The sequence below is a fragment of the Melanerpes formicivorus genome, unplaced genomic scaffold (assembly GCF_026170545.1).
Source record: "Melanerpes formicivorus ecotype bairdi unplaced genomic scaffold, bMelFor1.0.p_v2 SCAF_70, whole genome shotgun sequence".
Taxonomy (NCBI): domain Eukaryota; kingdom Metazoa; phylum Chordata; class Aves; order Piciformes; family Picidae; genus Melanerpes; species Melanerpes formicivorus.
In genome coordinates, this window is record NW_027142422.1 from 2,563,478 (window position 1) to 2,576,137 (window position 12,660).

At 41.0% G+C, this 12,660-nt stretch overlaps 1 protein-coding gene across 9 annotated transcripts in view; it reads left to right on the forward strand.

Moving 5' to 3' along the window:
* Positions 1-12,660, forward strand: part of MID1 (midline 1) — a 276,661-nt gene that overhangs the window by 184,981 nt on the left and 79,020 nt on the right. For all 9 annotated transcript variants that reach the window (XM_068163147.1, XM_068163145.1, XM_068163150.1 and 6 more), the window contains one exon: positions 69-784. In XM_068163147.1, coding sequence (XP_068019248.1) covers positions 125-784 — 660 coding nt within the window. In that variant the 5' untranslated portion in view covers positions 69-124. The remainder of the gene's footprint in view (positions 1-68; positions 785-12,660) is intronic.

Sequence of the window (12,660 nt, forward strand, 5' to 3'; positions counted from 1 at the left end):
TTGACAACCCCCCACAGCTGACCCCTCATGTTCCCTCTCGCCTAATCGAATCTTACGTGTGTTTCCAGATAGCTGATCAGCTTCCCTGGATTTCGCTGACGCCACAGGAAAGCTTTGCCTGAAGATGGAAACACTGGAGTCGGAACTGACCTGCCCTATCTGTCTGGAGCTGTTTGAAGACCCGCTGCTGCTGCCTTGCGCTCACAGCCTCTGCTTCAATTGTGCGCACCGCATCCTGGTCTCCCACTGCGCCACCAACGAGCCGGTGGAGTCTATCACTGCCTTCCAGTGCCCAACCTGCCGCTATGTCATCACCCTCAGCCAGCGCGGTCTAGACGGACTCAAGCGCAACGTCACCCTGCAGAACATCATCGACAGGTTTCAGAAAGCCTCCGTCAGCGGGCCTAATTCCCCCAGTGAAACCCGCCGGGAGCGGGCGTTTGATAGCAACAGCATGTCGTCCTGTGAGAAGGTTCTCTGCCAGTTCTGCGACCAGGACCCTGCCCAGGAGGCAGTCAAAACCTGCGTTACCTGCGAAGTGTCCTACTGCGAGGAGTGCCTGAAAGCCACTCACCCCAATAAGAAGCCCTTCACCGGACACCGTCTCATCGAGCCCATCCCGGACTCTCACATCAGAGGATTAATGTGTTTGGAGCATGAGGATGAGAAAGTTAACATGTACTGTGTGACCGATGACCAGTTAATCTGTGCCTTGTGTAAACTGGTTGGGCGACACCGTGACCATCAGGTGGCAGCTTTAAGTGAGCGCTATGATAAGCTAAAGGTTAGTGCTACCTATTGTCCTTTCTGGCCAGGCATCATGTGGTTGGGATGGGAAGGGCTCTTTGGTTGCATGCTGAATTCCTCATTTGGGTAGGGATTGGGAAAGCAAGGTGTGGATGAGGTACGTGTACAGATCTAGACGTGCATTTGCTCATCACCATTGAAAAGGTGTCAGATTTTGCTTAAGGGAAAATTCCTTAGCTGCACTTTGATCTCTCTAGAGCTGTTATAAAGAATATGCAGTATATACCAGTGTTTAGGTGAATTTTCTTCTCTACCTACGGCTTTATTTGTGGTAACTGGCAGGGTTTAGTGCTGACTGCACAGGCACAGGCACTGACTGAGATGTCAGGAATTATTTGCTTACGCTCTGCTCTTGATTATTTTTCATTTGATTGCTTTCATTGTGAGAAGCCCTTCATGTTGCTGCTAACAGGAGATACATTTATCTTTGCTGGCTCCAGGGATGCCAATTCTCTATCCAGCCAGGGAAAGTGAATGCTGGTACTCTGCTCTTCCTGCTCTGCCTCTCATCAAGGCTCACAGGCAATGCAGTCCTGGAAAACAAACCAAAACTGTTTCTGAGCTTCCTATGGCATCCCTGTGGCATTGGGTGGTCTCCTGGCATATCTCCTGCCAGGTAGCCAGGTGTCTCCAGCAGCCCCCTAGCTCTGTTCAGGACACCCTGGGTGGTGTGGCAGTAGATGGCCAGGTCACAGCATGCTCTGGCAGCTCTCCAGGCTGCTGGTGAAAGCAGAGCTCCTGCTGAACACTGAGGGCATGGTGAGTGGGCGCCAGGGGCATACATTCTTCTCATGAGGATTTAGGTACTACTGTAGAGAGATCCTTTCCTCCACCAACTCCCTCCAGACAGTCTGCCTATGCCTGTGCATGACTTGGGCAGGAGGGGGTGGGGTGGTATTCCTTTTAAAGATGGACTACAGTCAAGCAAACAGAAGTGCAAAGGGCAAAGCTTATCTGTCAGCCTTCTCCCTCAGAAATCTGGAGGAAGAAAAAGAAATCAAATTAACTGTGTGGATTTTCCTAAACACCTTCATAAAAATAGTATGTGGCTGCACACCCTCTGCCATAACTTTACGTGAGTGCAGGTGAAGCCTGCCTACACCTGCTCCCTGCGCTGTGATTATTTAAACACAATGAAAGATACTTCTTCACAGCACCTCACAGCTTCCTTTCATCTCTTAAAGACATTTTTATTTACTAATAAGTCATTATTTTTGTGCCCTTTCCCCCCCCTAAACTGTTTTTGGTTATTTCAATGTGTATGAGTTTAGCCATTGATAAAAAGGAGCATGGGCTATAACTGTGAACTGAAGGTGCCAGGATTTACAACACTCTTCAATAATCCCATGGGTTTATATCCTTACCAGGTGCTACTATTTGGTGTGCTAACGGTGGTTGAGCCATTGTGTTGTTGATCACCTTTATACAAGTAGGAACTGCACTTCTTAGCATGAAGTACCTTTGGAGTTAAATACTGGATAAGTGTCTGTTTCAGGATGTCAATAAATATTCAACATTGTTTACTGTTGGATTATTTAGATATGGCAAGTTGTGAAAAACAGACCTTAAATGGCATGTATCTTCTCCTGAATCCTTTGACTTCATATTGGCTTTTCTGTGCCAAGATTCCTAGGCAAGCTCTAAATGGGTATCTCAGACAGGCAAGCAACATTGACATTGGAGGTTAAACAATTTAGCTAACTTGGCCAAAGTACTTTCTGCCAGCCACATGAAGAGCAACTAATGGTTAATGTAGGCCTGGGTCAAATAACTCTTTCCTTATAATGGTATTGTTTATAATATCTGTACAGGTTTTAAGATTTGGACTTTACTTGTGCCCAAACTATCTAAAAGTACTTTCTACAAGTAATTATTGACCTACATGAAATCTGGTTTCCATCTTCTTTCTCATGAGGCAGCCTATTTCATTTTGCTAATGCCAGTAATGACATCAGTCGTGCCAGTTATGCCAGCAGTTGTAGCATATTCTGGTTTCCATTCAGATCCAGCGTGTGTTTATAAGATAACCTGAAAACTGTGTCTCTCATTACCTCTTCCATCTCAGAAATTTGTGCTGCTTTACATACAGAACTCCAAGAAGGAGATGTTCAGTTCTGTAGGCTGACATTTCTCTCTCAGAGGTAAGGGAACAATACCTGTCACATCAGCATTTGGTCACTGAGAGGCAAGAATTCCAGGTTGATTTACATGTTTAGGTCTTCTCCTTCATAAATGGTGATACAACCTCTAGAGTCACTGATCATGCTGCTCACATAAATCTTAGGTAGGAGCTTGCAGATGGTCTTTGTTAAGCCATGGATAATGAGCACATGCCACTGGCAAATTCAGCATTCAAGTGGACCAGAAATCCCTCACCTGAAAGCACAGCCTGTTGCTTGCTACATTGCTGCTGTGGGTCGTTTTAAATACTTGGGGTTTGATAGGTAGGCTACCCAACACTTAATGAAAACCTTCTGAAAGAATGAGCATGCAGTAACCAACAGCATAGAAGATTCATTAAAAAAAATGAGTGGTTAATTGTATCTTTAAATGAGAAAAGCAAAACTGCTCTCAGTGACACTCTCTTTTGTGATTTCCTTTGTGATTTGACACATTGTCGATGCTAACAAAGGCAACTTGTGTTGCTCTGGGTGTCAAGCTATGCTAATTATTTGCATTCTTTTCCAGTGGTGTTGCTAATTATTTAAACAATATATCACCCTTCATTAAGCAAAGGACAAAAGATGCCACTACAATACAGCTCCTTTTGTGGCAAAAATGAAGCCTCTTAATTAGGAGTTCTGTGCACTTGTCCAACAGGGGTGTCTGTGCTGAAGTGTGTTTAACAGTCATTACAACAGTATTTATTTCTGGACATCTGAAAATGAGAAAGAGTTTTCCTCAGGCAACTACAGTTCCAGCCCTTGAGAGGTGCTTTTCTTACTCAATGTGTATGGGGATGGAGGGGGTTAGAGAGCACTCCTATTCTTCCAGGATTAATCCTTTCTTGCTTAGTTATGCAACTACACGATGCACCTTCACACTTGTAGCTGGTTTAGTGTTTATAGATGCAGTGCTGGGTTGGGTTTTTTTAGTACATGATAAAAATTATAAACCCTGAGCAAAACAGAGAACAGGAAATATCCTGTTGATATGTTGAATTTATCAGGTAGTGGTCAAGATTGTGATATAAATTGTAAATACTTTTTAGGTACCTAAACAATGAACACTTAGCCCACCGTAAGACCCCAGAGGAAATATTGATGGCTAACCCCTTCTGCTATTTATTCTTTTCTCTTTGTCTTTTTGCAATGGAAAGGAAAAAACCAACTGAAAAGTAAGTCTTTTGGGGGTTTTTCATAGAGAATTCATAAAATCACCATTGTTCTCTAGATGTATTTATACTCAAGGAACTGATAAAGAAAGATGAAAAGGTAAGATTTACTTTGAAGGGAGAAAGTTTGGGGGGGAGGAGTTACAAGGTGGATGGTAAGATATTTTTCATTTGAGTTTGGCAAAAGCCCACGAAGAGGAAGAAGTGTAAGAAAAGAGGAAGATGGATGGTCAGCCCTGTTTTTAAAGCCAGCATAACTCCACTCAAAGCACTGGGTTTACTCTCCTTCATGCTTACTGAGAATCCAGCCGCTGACACACACATTCTTAACAAAACACAATTTTTATCACAGATTTTGTACTGCTTAGTCAAGAAAGATCTTTGGTTGACTTGCCCTGCTGTAGGTTAGCTGTGTTTCTCCATGGTTTTGTCTGAATCTTATTATTGCTGACGTGTGTTGGACATGTTTACGACGGCAAGGCAGTCCTCTGAATGGCACTCGGCAATTCCAAGAACAAAAGGGAGCTTCTTGTTCCTATGGTTTCCCTCTAGTCTTACTGGCAGCACTGGTGCACATCTATCTTTGCTATGCTGTTGATTCAGGATGCAGCAGTTTAGTGGGAAGCAGCCACAGACTGGTTTTGTGTAGGGAAAAGCATTCAAGTCTTGTACACCTACTTTGACAAGTCCCCAGCTTCTGCAAACAGAGTGCACAAACATGCTTGCTTCCCTGCTATGTGTATTAGGAACAAAAAAACCCAACCCAAAACTTCTCAAATTTCCATTTCTGCCCAGAAATTCTGGCAAAATATGTGGAGATTTGTTTGTCTTTTTGACAGCCTTTTGTAACTGCAGATGGATCATTAGTTACTACACTGTGACACCTTAAGAACCTGGCTGTTATAAATCTATGCTTACACAAAGAGTAGTTGACAGTCTGGGCTTACAGATAACTACATTATGCACGTGCATGTGAAATGTGTCTATATGCATTTTATTCACTTACCTGCACCTCCATAGTGGATATGTTAATACATACAGGCAACGCTACATGATTATGTGTGTGTAGACTTGTCTAGCACAGAAATGCATGCCATTTCTAGTAATGTCTAAGTTCATGACCATCTAGAATCTCGGATTTTGATGAATACACATCTTCATTTCAAGTACATATATACAGTTCCATATGTATGTAGGTCAGTAAAGTATATCTCTATACACATACAAAAGCTGCACATTGGCTGCTTTATTCGGTACCCGTTTTTAACACTCCATGCATACATGTTTTTTTTAGTAGCTAGATGTTTTCATATTGATATTTATAGTTTCCCTGTGTACCTCTAACTGTACTAATTTCTTATTTAATGGAAGTTGTTTAACTAAAAACCTCCCACTGACATGTAAAGACATAATATATCAGCGTTGTGGTGACGTATTGATAAGCAGGTACATAAATGCCACTTTTCCTTACATTGTACTTAACAGATTGAGAATGGAGACATTTACTTCCTGTAGTGCAGGAATGCATGCTTAACACACAGTTACAACACTACGGCCAGCCTGACAAAACATGAAGCTCAAGGACTTTCATCATTATTGGTTTATTTTTCTATTAGATGCAGCTTGAAACTATTTCAGATTATTACTAGATGAGACACAGCTCAACAGGTATTTCAGTATAATTTTTATGACACTATAATGATGAATGGGCACTTCTGTAGCAGTATGGAATTCTATTTGATATTACTTAACTCAGAAATAGATGCAACTAACTAGTTAAAAATGTAGCTAACTGTTTGTGTTTCAACATCTGCAAAGACCCAATAATATTAAGTGGTTGCATTGAAGAGGATCAGTGTAGGACTGGTTTATTGTACTACAAATGTGTTCCAGCTACATTTATTTTATTACAGTAATATATAAATATTGAGGCAAACTTTAGAACAGTCTCTCTTTAACCTGGTGTTATTTCACAGGGCTGTGTTTCCTCCATCTGGGGTTTCGTTGGTGGAGTTTGAAAGGATAATAGAAAGTGTCAATACAGTAACAATTAGTCCTTTATTTGAGGGATTGCTTGTTTGGGGATCTTTTTGGTAAACTTTGCATTGTTTTAGTGTAATATGAAGTTCCCTGTTTATGACTGAGCATAATGAACTCTGACTTTGTAACAGTTATAAGTACTATGAGATTGTTTTTAGCTACACAAGATCCTTTAAATAATATAAGCCATGGGGGTTTTGTAACTGTTTGCATAGTACTTATTCCCTTCAGTTTTGAGTGGAAGTGATGTTGCTGAAGGCCTAATCTGTTAAGGAAGAAGAAGGAAATTAAATAACATTGTAAATAGTAGAGCATTATTACCTCTGTTCTGGTGACTCTGGTTTCCAGGGAAGCCACACTAGGCATTAAGTAATATGTATGTTCATGCTTTTCCATGGATCTGGTCCAAACCATTCAGATAACACACTTAAAGTCCACATTCTGGCTCTGAATTTGCTTATTGCAATGACCTCTTCACTGACTCTTCATTCCTTATGTTTTTAGATAATACAATGTGTGAAAGTTGGTGGTGGAATATAGTGCATGCCAGGTACTTCCACAGAGAGAGAATTTGTGCTTCAGCAATACAATGATAAAAGACTAAAGCAATAAAAATGGAAATTAAGCAAATAGATGAGGCCAAGGGCAAATAATGGTCTGGTTTATAATATTGAGCAGGGGGTGACCCTTTGTTCAGGAATAGTGTCTGCCTACCAGAGTGACAAAGATGGGGCTGGTAGCAGGAGAAGTTACAAACAGCTGACCTTCCAAGGGGAGAACATTTATGGGGTTTGGCATAATTGTAGGTTTTCCTATAACTGATAAATAGAAGAAGTAAGCAAATTCTTTTGTTGCTTTACTGGGGAATCATGGGAAATATGGAAGTGTGGCTAAAAACTCTGTGGTGGCATCGAGAGGCATGTGAAAAGGTTTGAATACGTTTGTCTATACATTAGGGGTGTGTATTCTGAACTTATTTTAAGGGATAACCTTATTTTAACAGAAATATTTTAGGAAATAATGTGACAGCAAATGCGTTTTCAGACAAAGATTGTTAAGAGTATGCTTTAAATAGGGGGGGAAAGATCCCAAGACCTGGAGATAAATATCTCCCAAATAAGCACTCCAGAACATTCACTACCCAGTTTGTCTCAAGCTTTAATTTAATATGTTAAATTACCCCATGAAGAGAAATCCAAATTACTTTAACTCTGCCTTGTAATGACATATCATCATAAGAAAGCATCATTAAAGCATTATGGTTCTTCATATTATGTTGAACAATTTTAATGAACTTCTTTTCATATTATCTGGCCCCAGTACACTACTTCCCAGTTCAGGCTTTACAAATACACAGCTTTTGTTCCTTTTGCAAAATCCACAGTTCCTAGCAAAAAGAAAATACTTGTCTGTGTCCTCAGCATTGTCATGATGTATCTTTAACCCTACACATAGGGGTTCATACAAGTCAGAAATGGTGCCTGATTTGGAAAGCCTGAATAGTCCCATGGAGAGGGAATCTCCTCCAGAATATGACAGACTGGAAAGCCATATTTGATTTGGTAAAGAACACTGTGGCCTGATATGGGTGATAAGATTATCTGCTCTCTCCTTCTCCCATTGGTGTTTGCTTCTTCCCAACAACCAGCCATCCAGCCCCCTGTCTCCCTTGGCATCCTTTGATTAGGATGTTGTTGCCCTCAAGAGTGATCACCCACACCAAGGACCTGGTGTGAGGGGATTCCTGTCCCTCACAGCTTACACATCCCATTTATAGTGCACTTTTGCAAATCAGACAGGGCCTGTTCTGTTTTCCAGTCATCAAAAGTTAGTGAAAAACCAAGGAGAAGCAAAGGGAATGGTAAATTAGTTGATTTTCTCACAGTGTGACCATACTGAATTATTTCCATGGCTTTTGTAAATGCTAATGTAAGCATTTCTTAAGCTTTTGCAATACAAATGCTCAACTGAAACCACATTGTCATAGAACCACAGAATCAATAAGGTCAGAAAAGACCTCAGAGATCATCAGGTCCAACCTATCACCCAACATCTCATGACTTTGTCCAGTGTTTTGTGAAACAGAGGTTCTGTGCTGCTTCACAAGCATTTCACCTTCTATTTCTCACTGCAATTGTGCTTTCAACCCCACATGCTTTTCCAAAGAGTATTCTACAATTAGAAAATAGATGGTGGAATGAGCAGAGCTTTTTTAATGTAACATGTGCAACAGCTCATGTAAATTACAGAAATATTGATAAAGTGTACAGTGGTTCCTTGAAAAGCTAAGGTGCACAAAGGATACCCCTGCTTCCTGGATGCTGTACTGCACAAATCATTTCTTACACATGTACTTACTGTAGGCTCACCAGTTGTGGGTCATAAATCACTGCTAATACCAGGACAGATGAAGATGGGAACAGCAATCTGCTGTTAAGGCTGATTGGAGAGATATGAGTGCAAGGGTGATGGAGCTCTTGGGTTCCAGGACTGATAGCAGGATGGGATTGCAAATATACTCTTGTTCAGGGGTACACCTAAAATCACAAGCCACCTGGTATTTTTTTAAGGTGTTTCCTGCCATGCATTTCAAAATATGTACTTCAAAGGTATTAAACTTCTATTTTTCCCACAGAAGATGTTCACTAACCTGTTCAGCTGCAAATAATCTGTAACATCTCTGATGTCAGCCCTGGAAGATTTCTTAGCATGCTCAGAGTATCAGAGCTGGAGGAAGCAAGGGCTAGTTTGAAGCTGAGTAAGAAAGAAAAAACAATCGAAGTGCATCCCTGGTTAAAATACTGTAAAACTATTCACACATGTGTAAGCAAGACTTGTCCAGTGCTCCTGTTTGCCACATGCAGTTTGTATTGAAATATCATGCTATCCTTGAATAACCATGTCAGTTCAAGCTTGTGATGCATTTGTCTCTCAAATTTTCTGTGTCCAAGTCAAGCAGGTAGGTGAAGTTAGTTAAAGGTAAAAAAGAAAATATCTCATCTTTCATTAACTATTGGAGAAATGGAAGTATCCTGTGACAGAGTGAAAGAGAAACCTCCATTGCTGTACTGCTGATATGGATTAATGATCTCCTAGTCAACACTCGGAGATTTGCTTTGAGAGCAGCTGGCAGTTGGTCTAGTTTCCCATGTTACAGTAGCCTCTCTGATGAAACTCATCTCTGTGCTTCTGGAGACACACTGGATATTTGGAAACGTGAGACTGTACAGCCAAGTTTTGTTATTTTCTGTCATACAGTCATACTTTAAAAGAGAGAAAAGATGAGCAGCTGTTCACAACATATGTGTCTTGTGATAGGAGCATTAAACAGGCTCATTAGACTGTAGCTAATGACAGTGTGTTCAAATTTTATTTCCAGATTACGACAGCAGCATATGGAGAACATAACTCATTCAAGCTTAATTTGAGCAATATCTGTCTTGGTAATAAGTCTCTAAAGAGAAGAAAACATATCAATCAATGTATGATGATGTTTCGCCTGAGTAGGTTGGCTTTTTGTTTGGTTGGTTTGGGGTTTGTTTGTTTGGGCTTTCTTGTGGCCCAGGGACTCTAAACACATACATCAAAGAAATAGTTAAAGGAACTATTAAAATATTACAAATAATACTTGTCTGACACCATTACTTTTTAAACCCCTAAAATTTGTCAATCCCACACCAGACGTTTGCAATGTGTCTCCCAATACACCAAACCTGACTGTGTTCTGCAAACGATGCTATGGGCAGACAGGCCAGAGGTTGGTACAGAGGAATGCTTGGTACAGAAAGCTTCTGTAGTTTTCCAGTTATGATGACCATCCAGGTTCCTGTCTTTCCTACGGTTCCTACACACACCCCCATGCTGAAGGCAGCTGGAGGCTGTTGGGGCAGTGTGTCAATCCAGGATGGCCCTACTGATGCTGAGGCGCTCCTGTTCCACAGGATGCTCTTCACAGCTTTTCTCTTGAGTAAATATTTGTGTTGCACTGTGGGAAAGCTCCACCATGCGAGGGAGCTGCTGCAGCGAGGCCCTTTTTAATCCCATGGGGTATTAGGTGCCCATTTACTGAGAAGAGCCACGTAAGATGCCTGGTGAGGCTCTGCACACTTTGGGTGAATTCATATAATGATGCAATCGTTTCTTTCATGTGGCTTAAGCATGGACAGGTATTGTTCTTTCCCCTTCATTTAATTACAGTCTTCAACTTTAAGAATGTGCTGCAGCTTGGAGGAAGGAGCATTGTATTAGAAATACAATAATGTTTTCACCCTCTTTTGAGCTTTTCTTATGACCACTCCTGATCCACCAAGTAAAGCAGTGACCATGAAGATTTGTTGTGGTTTTCACATTCTCTTTCCCTCTGCTGAATTAGCTTACTTTTCAGACTTGGAAGACAAGTGCTCCAGCTCTCTTGAAATTGCGATGTACTGGAATTCTTGTGCAGGCAAGATGTTATGAGTTACTATAGTTCTTTTTGGATGAGAATACTATCAGAGGAGCCTTTTATTACCTCTCTAATTTATTTGATTGCTTCCAACTTTGTCTGTATTTATACAAATTGAACAGCTTTGTCTGCCACTTCTTTAAGATTATTCATTTTCTTGCATTGCCTTTTGTTAAAAGAGGCTGAGCAAAGAGAGTGATAAGCTAATGGAACATTTTTTCCAACATCTGAAACATATTTCATTTTTGAGCAGCTCTAGATGGGTTCTTCCTCTGCCTACCTCACTTTGCACATTCTCACATAAAAGCAACGCACATTTTCTGTCAAATCATTACTGCTCATAAGGAAAAGCCAAACAACCATCAAAGAGAACACATTTAGAGCTCTGCATTTGAATCTTGTAAGGCTTAATTTCAGCACTGGTACAGTTAGGGAAAGCTTTAGATTTCAGTGTGTACAGCATCAAAATAATTCTGAATAAATTAGGAAGCTATTTTAGTCTGATTGTTGTCTCTATTGTGTGCAGAGTTGAGTATTTGCAGTACAGAGGTATAAGTAAATTGTTGGGTTACAGGTACATGATTGTCATAAGTTACACATTCAGATGTGGGAGAGGTGATTTTGTAATAACTCTGCTTATACTTAGCAATGAAACTACCACTCCAAGGAGCAGAGCAACAGCAAAGTAAAAGGGGAAGATTACTTTTGTTCTTTTCTTGTTTATTTCTGACATATTCTAAGTATAGCAGGAGCCCCGGTTCACCCTGAAGTTCAAGACCAGAGGTGCCTCAGTGAATGACTCCTGCTTACAGAAGGGGCTCTGAATCTGCTGTCACATGTTTTCCTTGGAGGAACTCGTTTCCTTCCTGAGAAGGTCTGCAAGGTCAGGCAAATATCCGAACTTGGACGCTGCCTGTTTCAAGGCTGCTCTCTCCAAGTCATTATTTCTACAGAGACGTTTAGAGGAAAAGTCTGTCAGGACCCCTGGAGTGTAGCTAAGTGCTTCAGTATTGGGAAGCTGTTTTAGCTGAGCATGCCAGGTAGAAGAGAAGCATTTTGGAGTTTTCTTCTCTTTATATAGTATATAAGTCATTTCAGTATTCTTGTTTCAGAGGCAGGATTCATCTGATTGATTTCTAGTCCTGTGAAGCAGTAACACCTTGGAAGTGTGAATTGTGGCTTCCAGTTCAGCCTTTAGAATTTGTCCATGTTGCTTCATGTTATGTTTACAGTCTATACCCAATTCTTGCCTTAGGCAGACCAGCAGAATTTCATGATGTTTCAGCAAATATTACTGGATGTTTTCATTATTCTCACCGTTTACTTATTTATTTATTATTATTGACTCTGTGAGGGTTTTCTTATTTATACTGTTACCACTGGGAGTGCATTATGGGATCACTGAACTGATTTAACAAGCCTGCTGCTGCCAAAATATGGTTCATCCTCGTACATTGTTCTTCCTATTTTTTTAATGTATGCTGCTGTCATGCTGCTGAAGCAGCTCTGGCACTTGTGTGACCTTTCGATGAACTGACTCCCTGCATTTTCTGCTGTCAGTGACAGCCCTGGCAATGCAGTGGTGCAGGCGTGCCTGATGTGGGACCACTGAGTCTAGTGCATTTCATCTCTCTTTAGGCAGCCTCCCATCCTCACTCACCACACAGGTGTACCCCAGGAAGACTACTGAGCTAGATGCTGATAGTGCATAAGTCATGTGCCTAAAACACAATTTCCCAGCAACCAAATCAATTTAATGGTTGGTTTCTGTGTCAAACGTTTCCCCCCTTCTGTAGTGGTTCATCCCTCCCTTCTCTTCAGCATCTGCGCCATACCTGACTGATCTCACCCTGATCTACACTGTGTCTCAAGGCTGGTAAAAAAACACAACTCTGCATAATAACTGAATGATTTTCTGTCTGTCTAGCAAGTTGAAATGACTCAGTGGTGGGTCAGACTTACTCTGGTTCTGGCACAAAGATGAGGATGTTAGCACATAGGACAAGGAAGAAAGTGATAGAATTGACTTTAAATA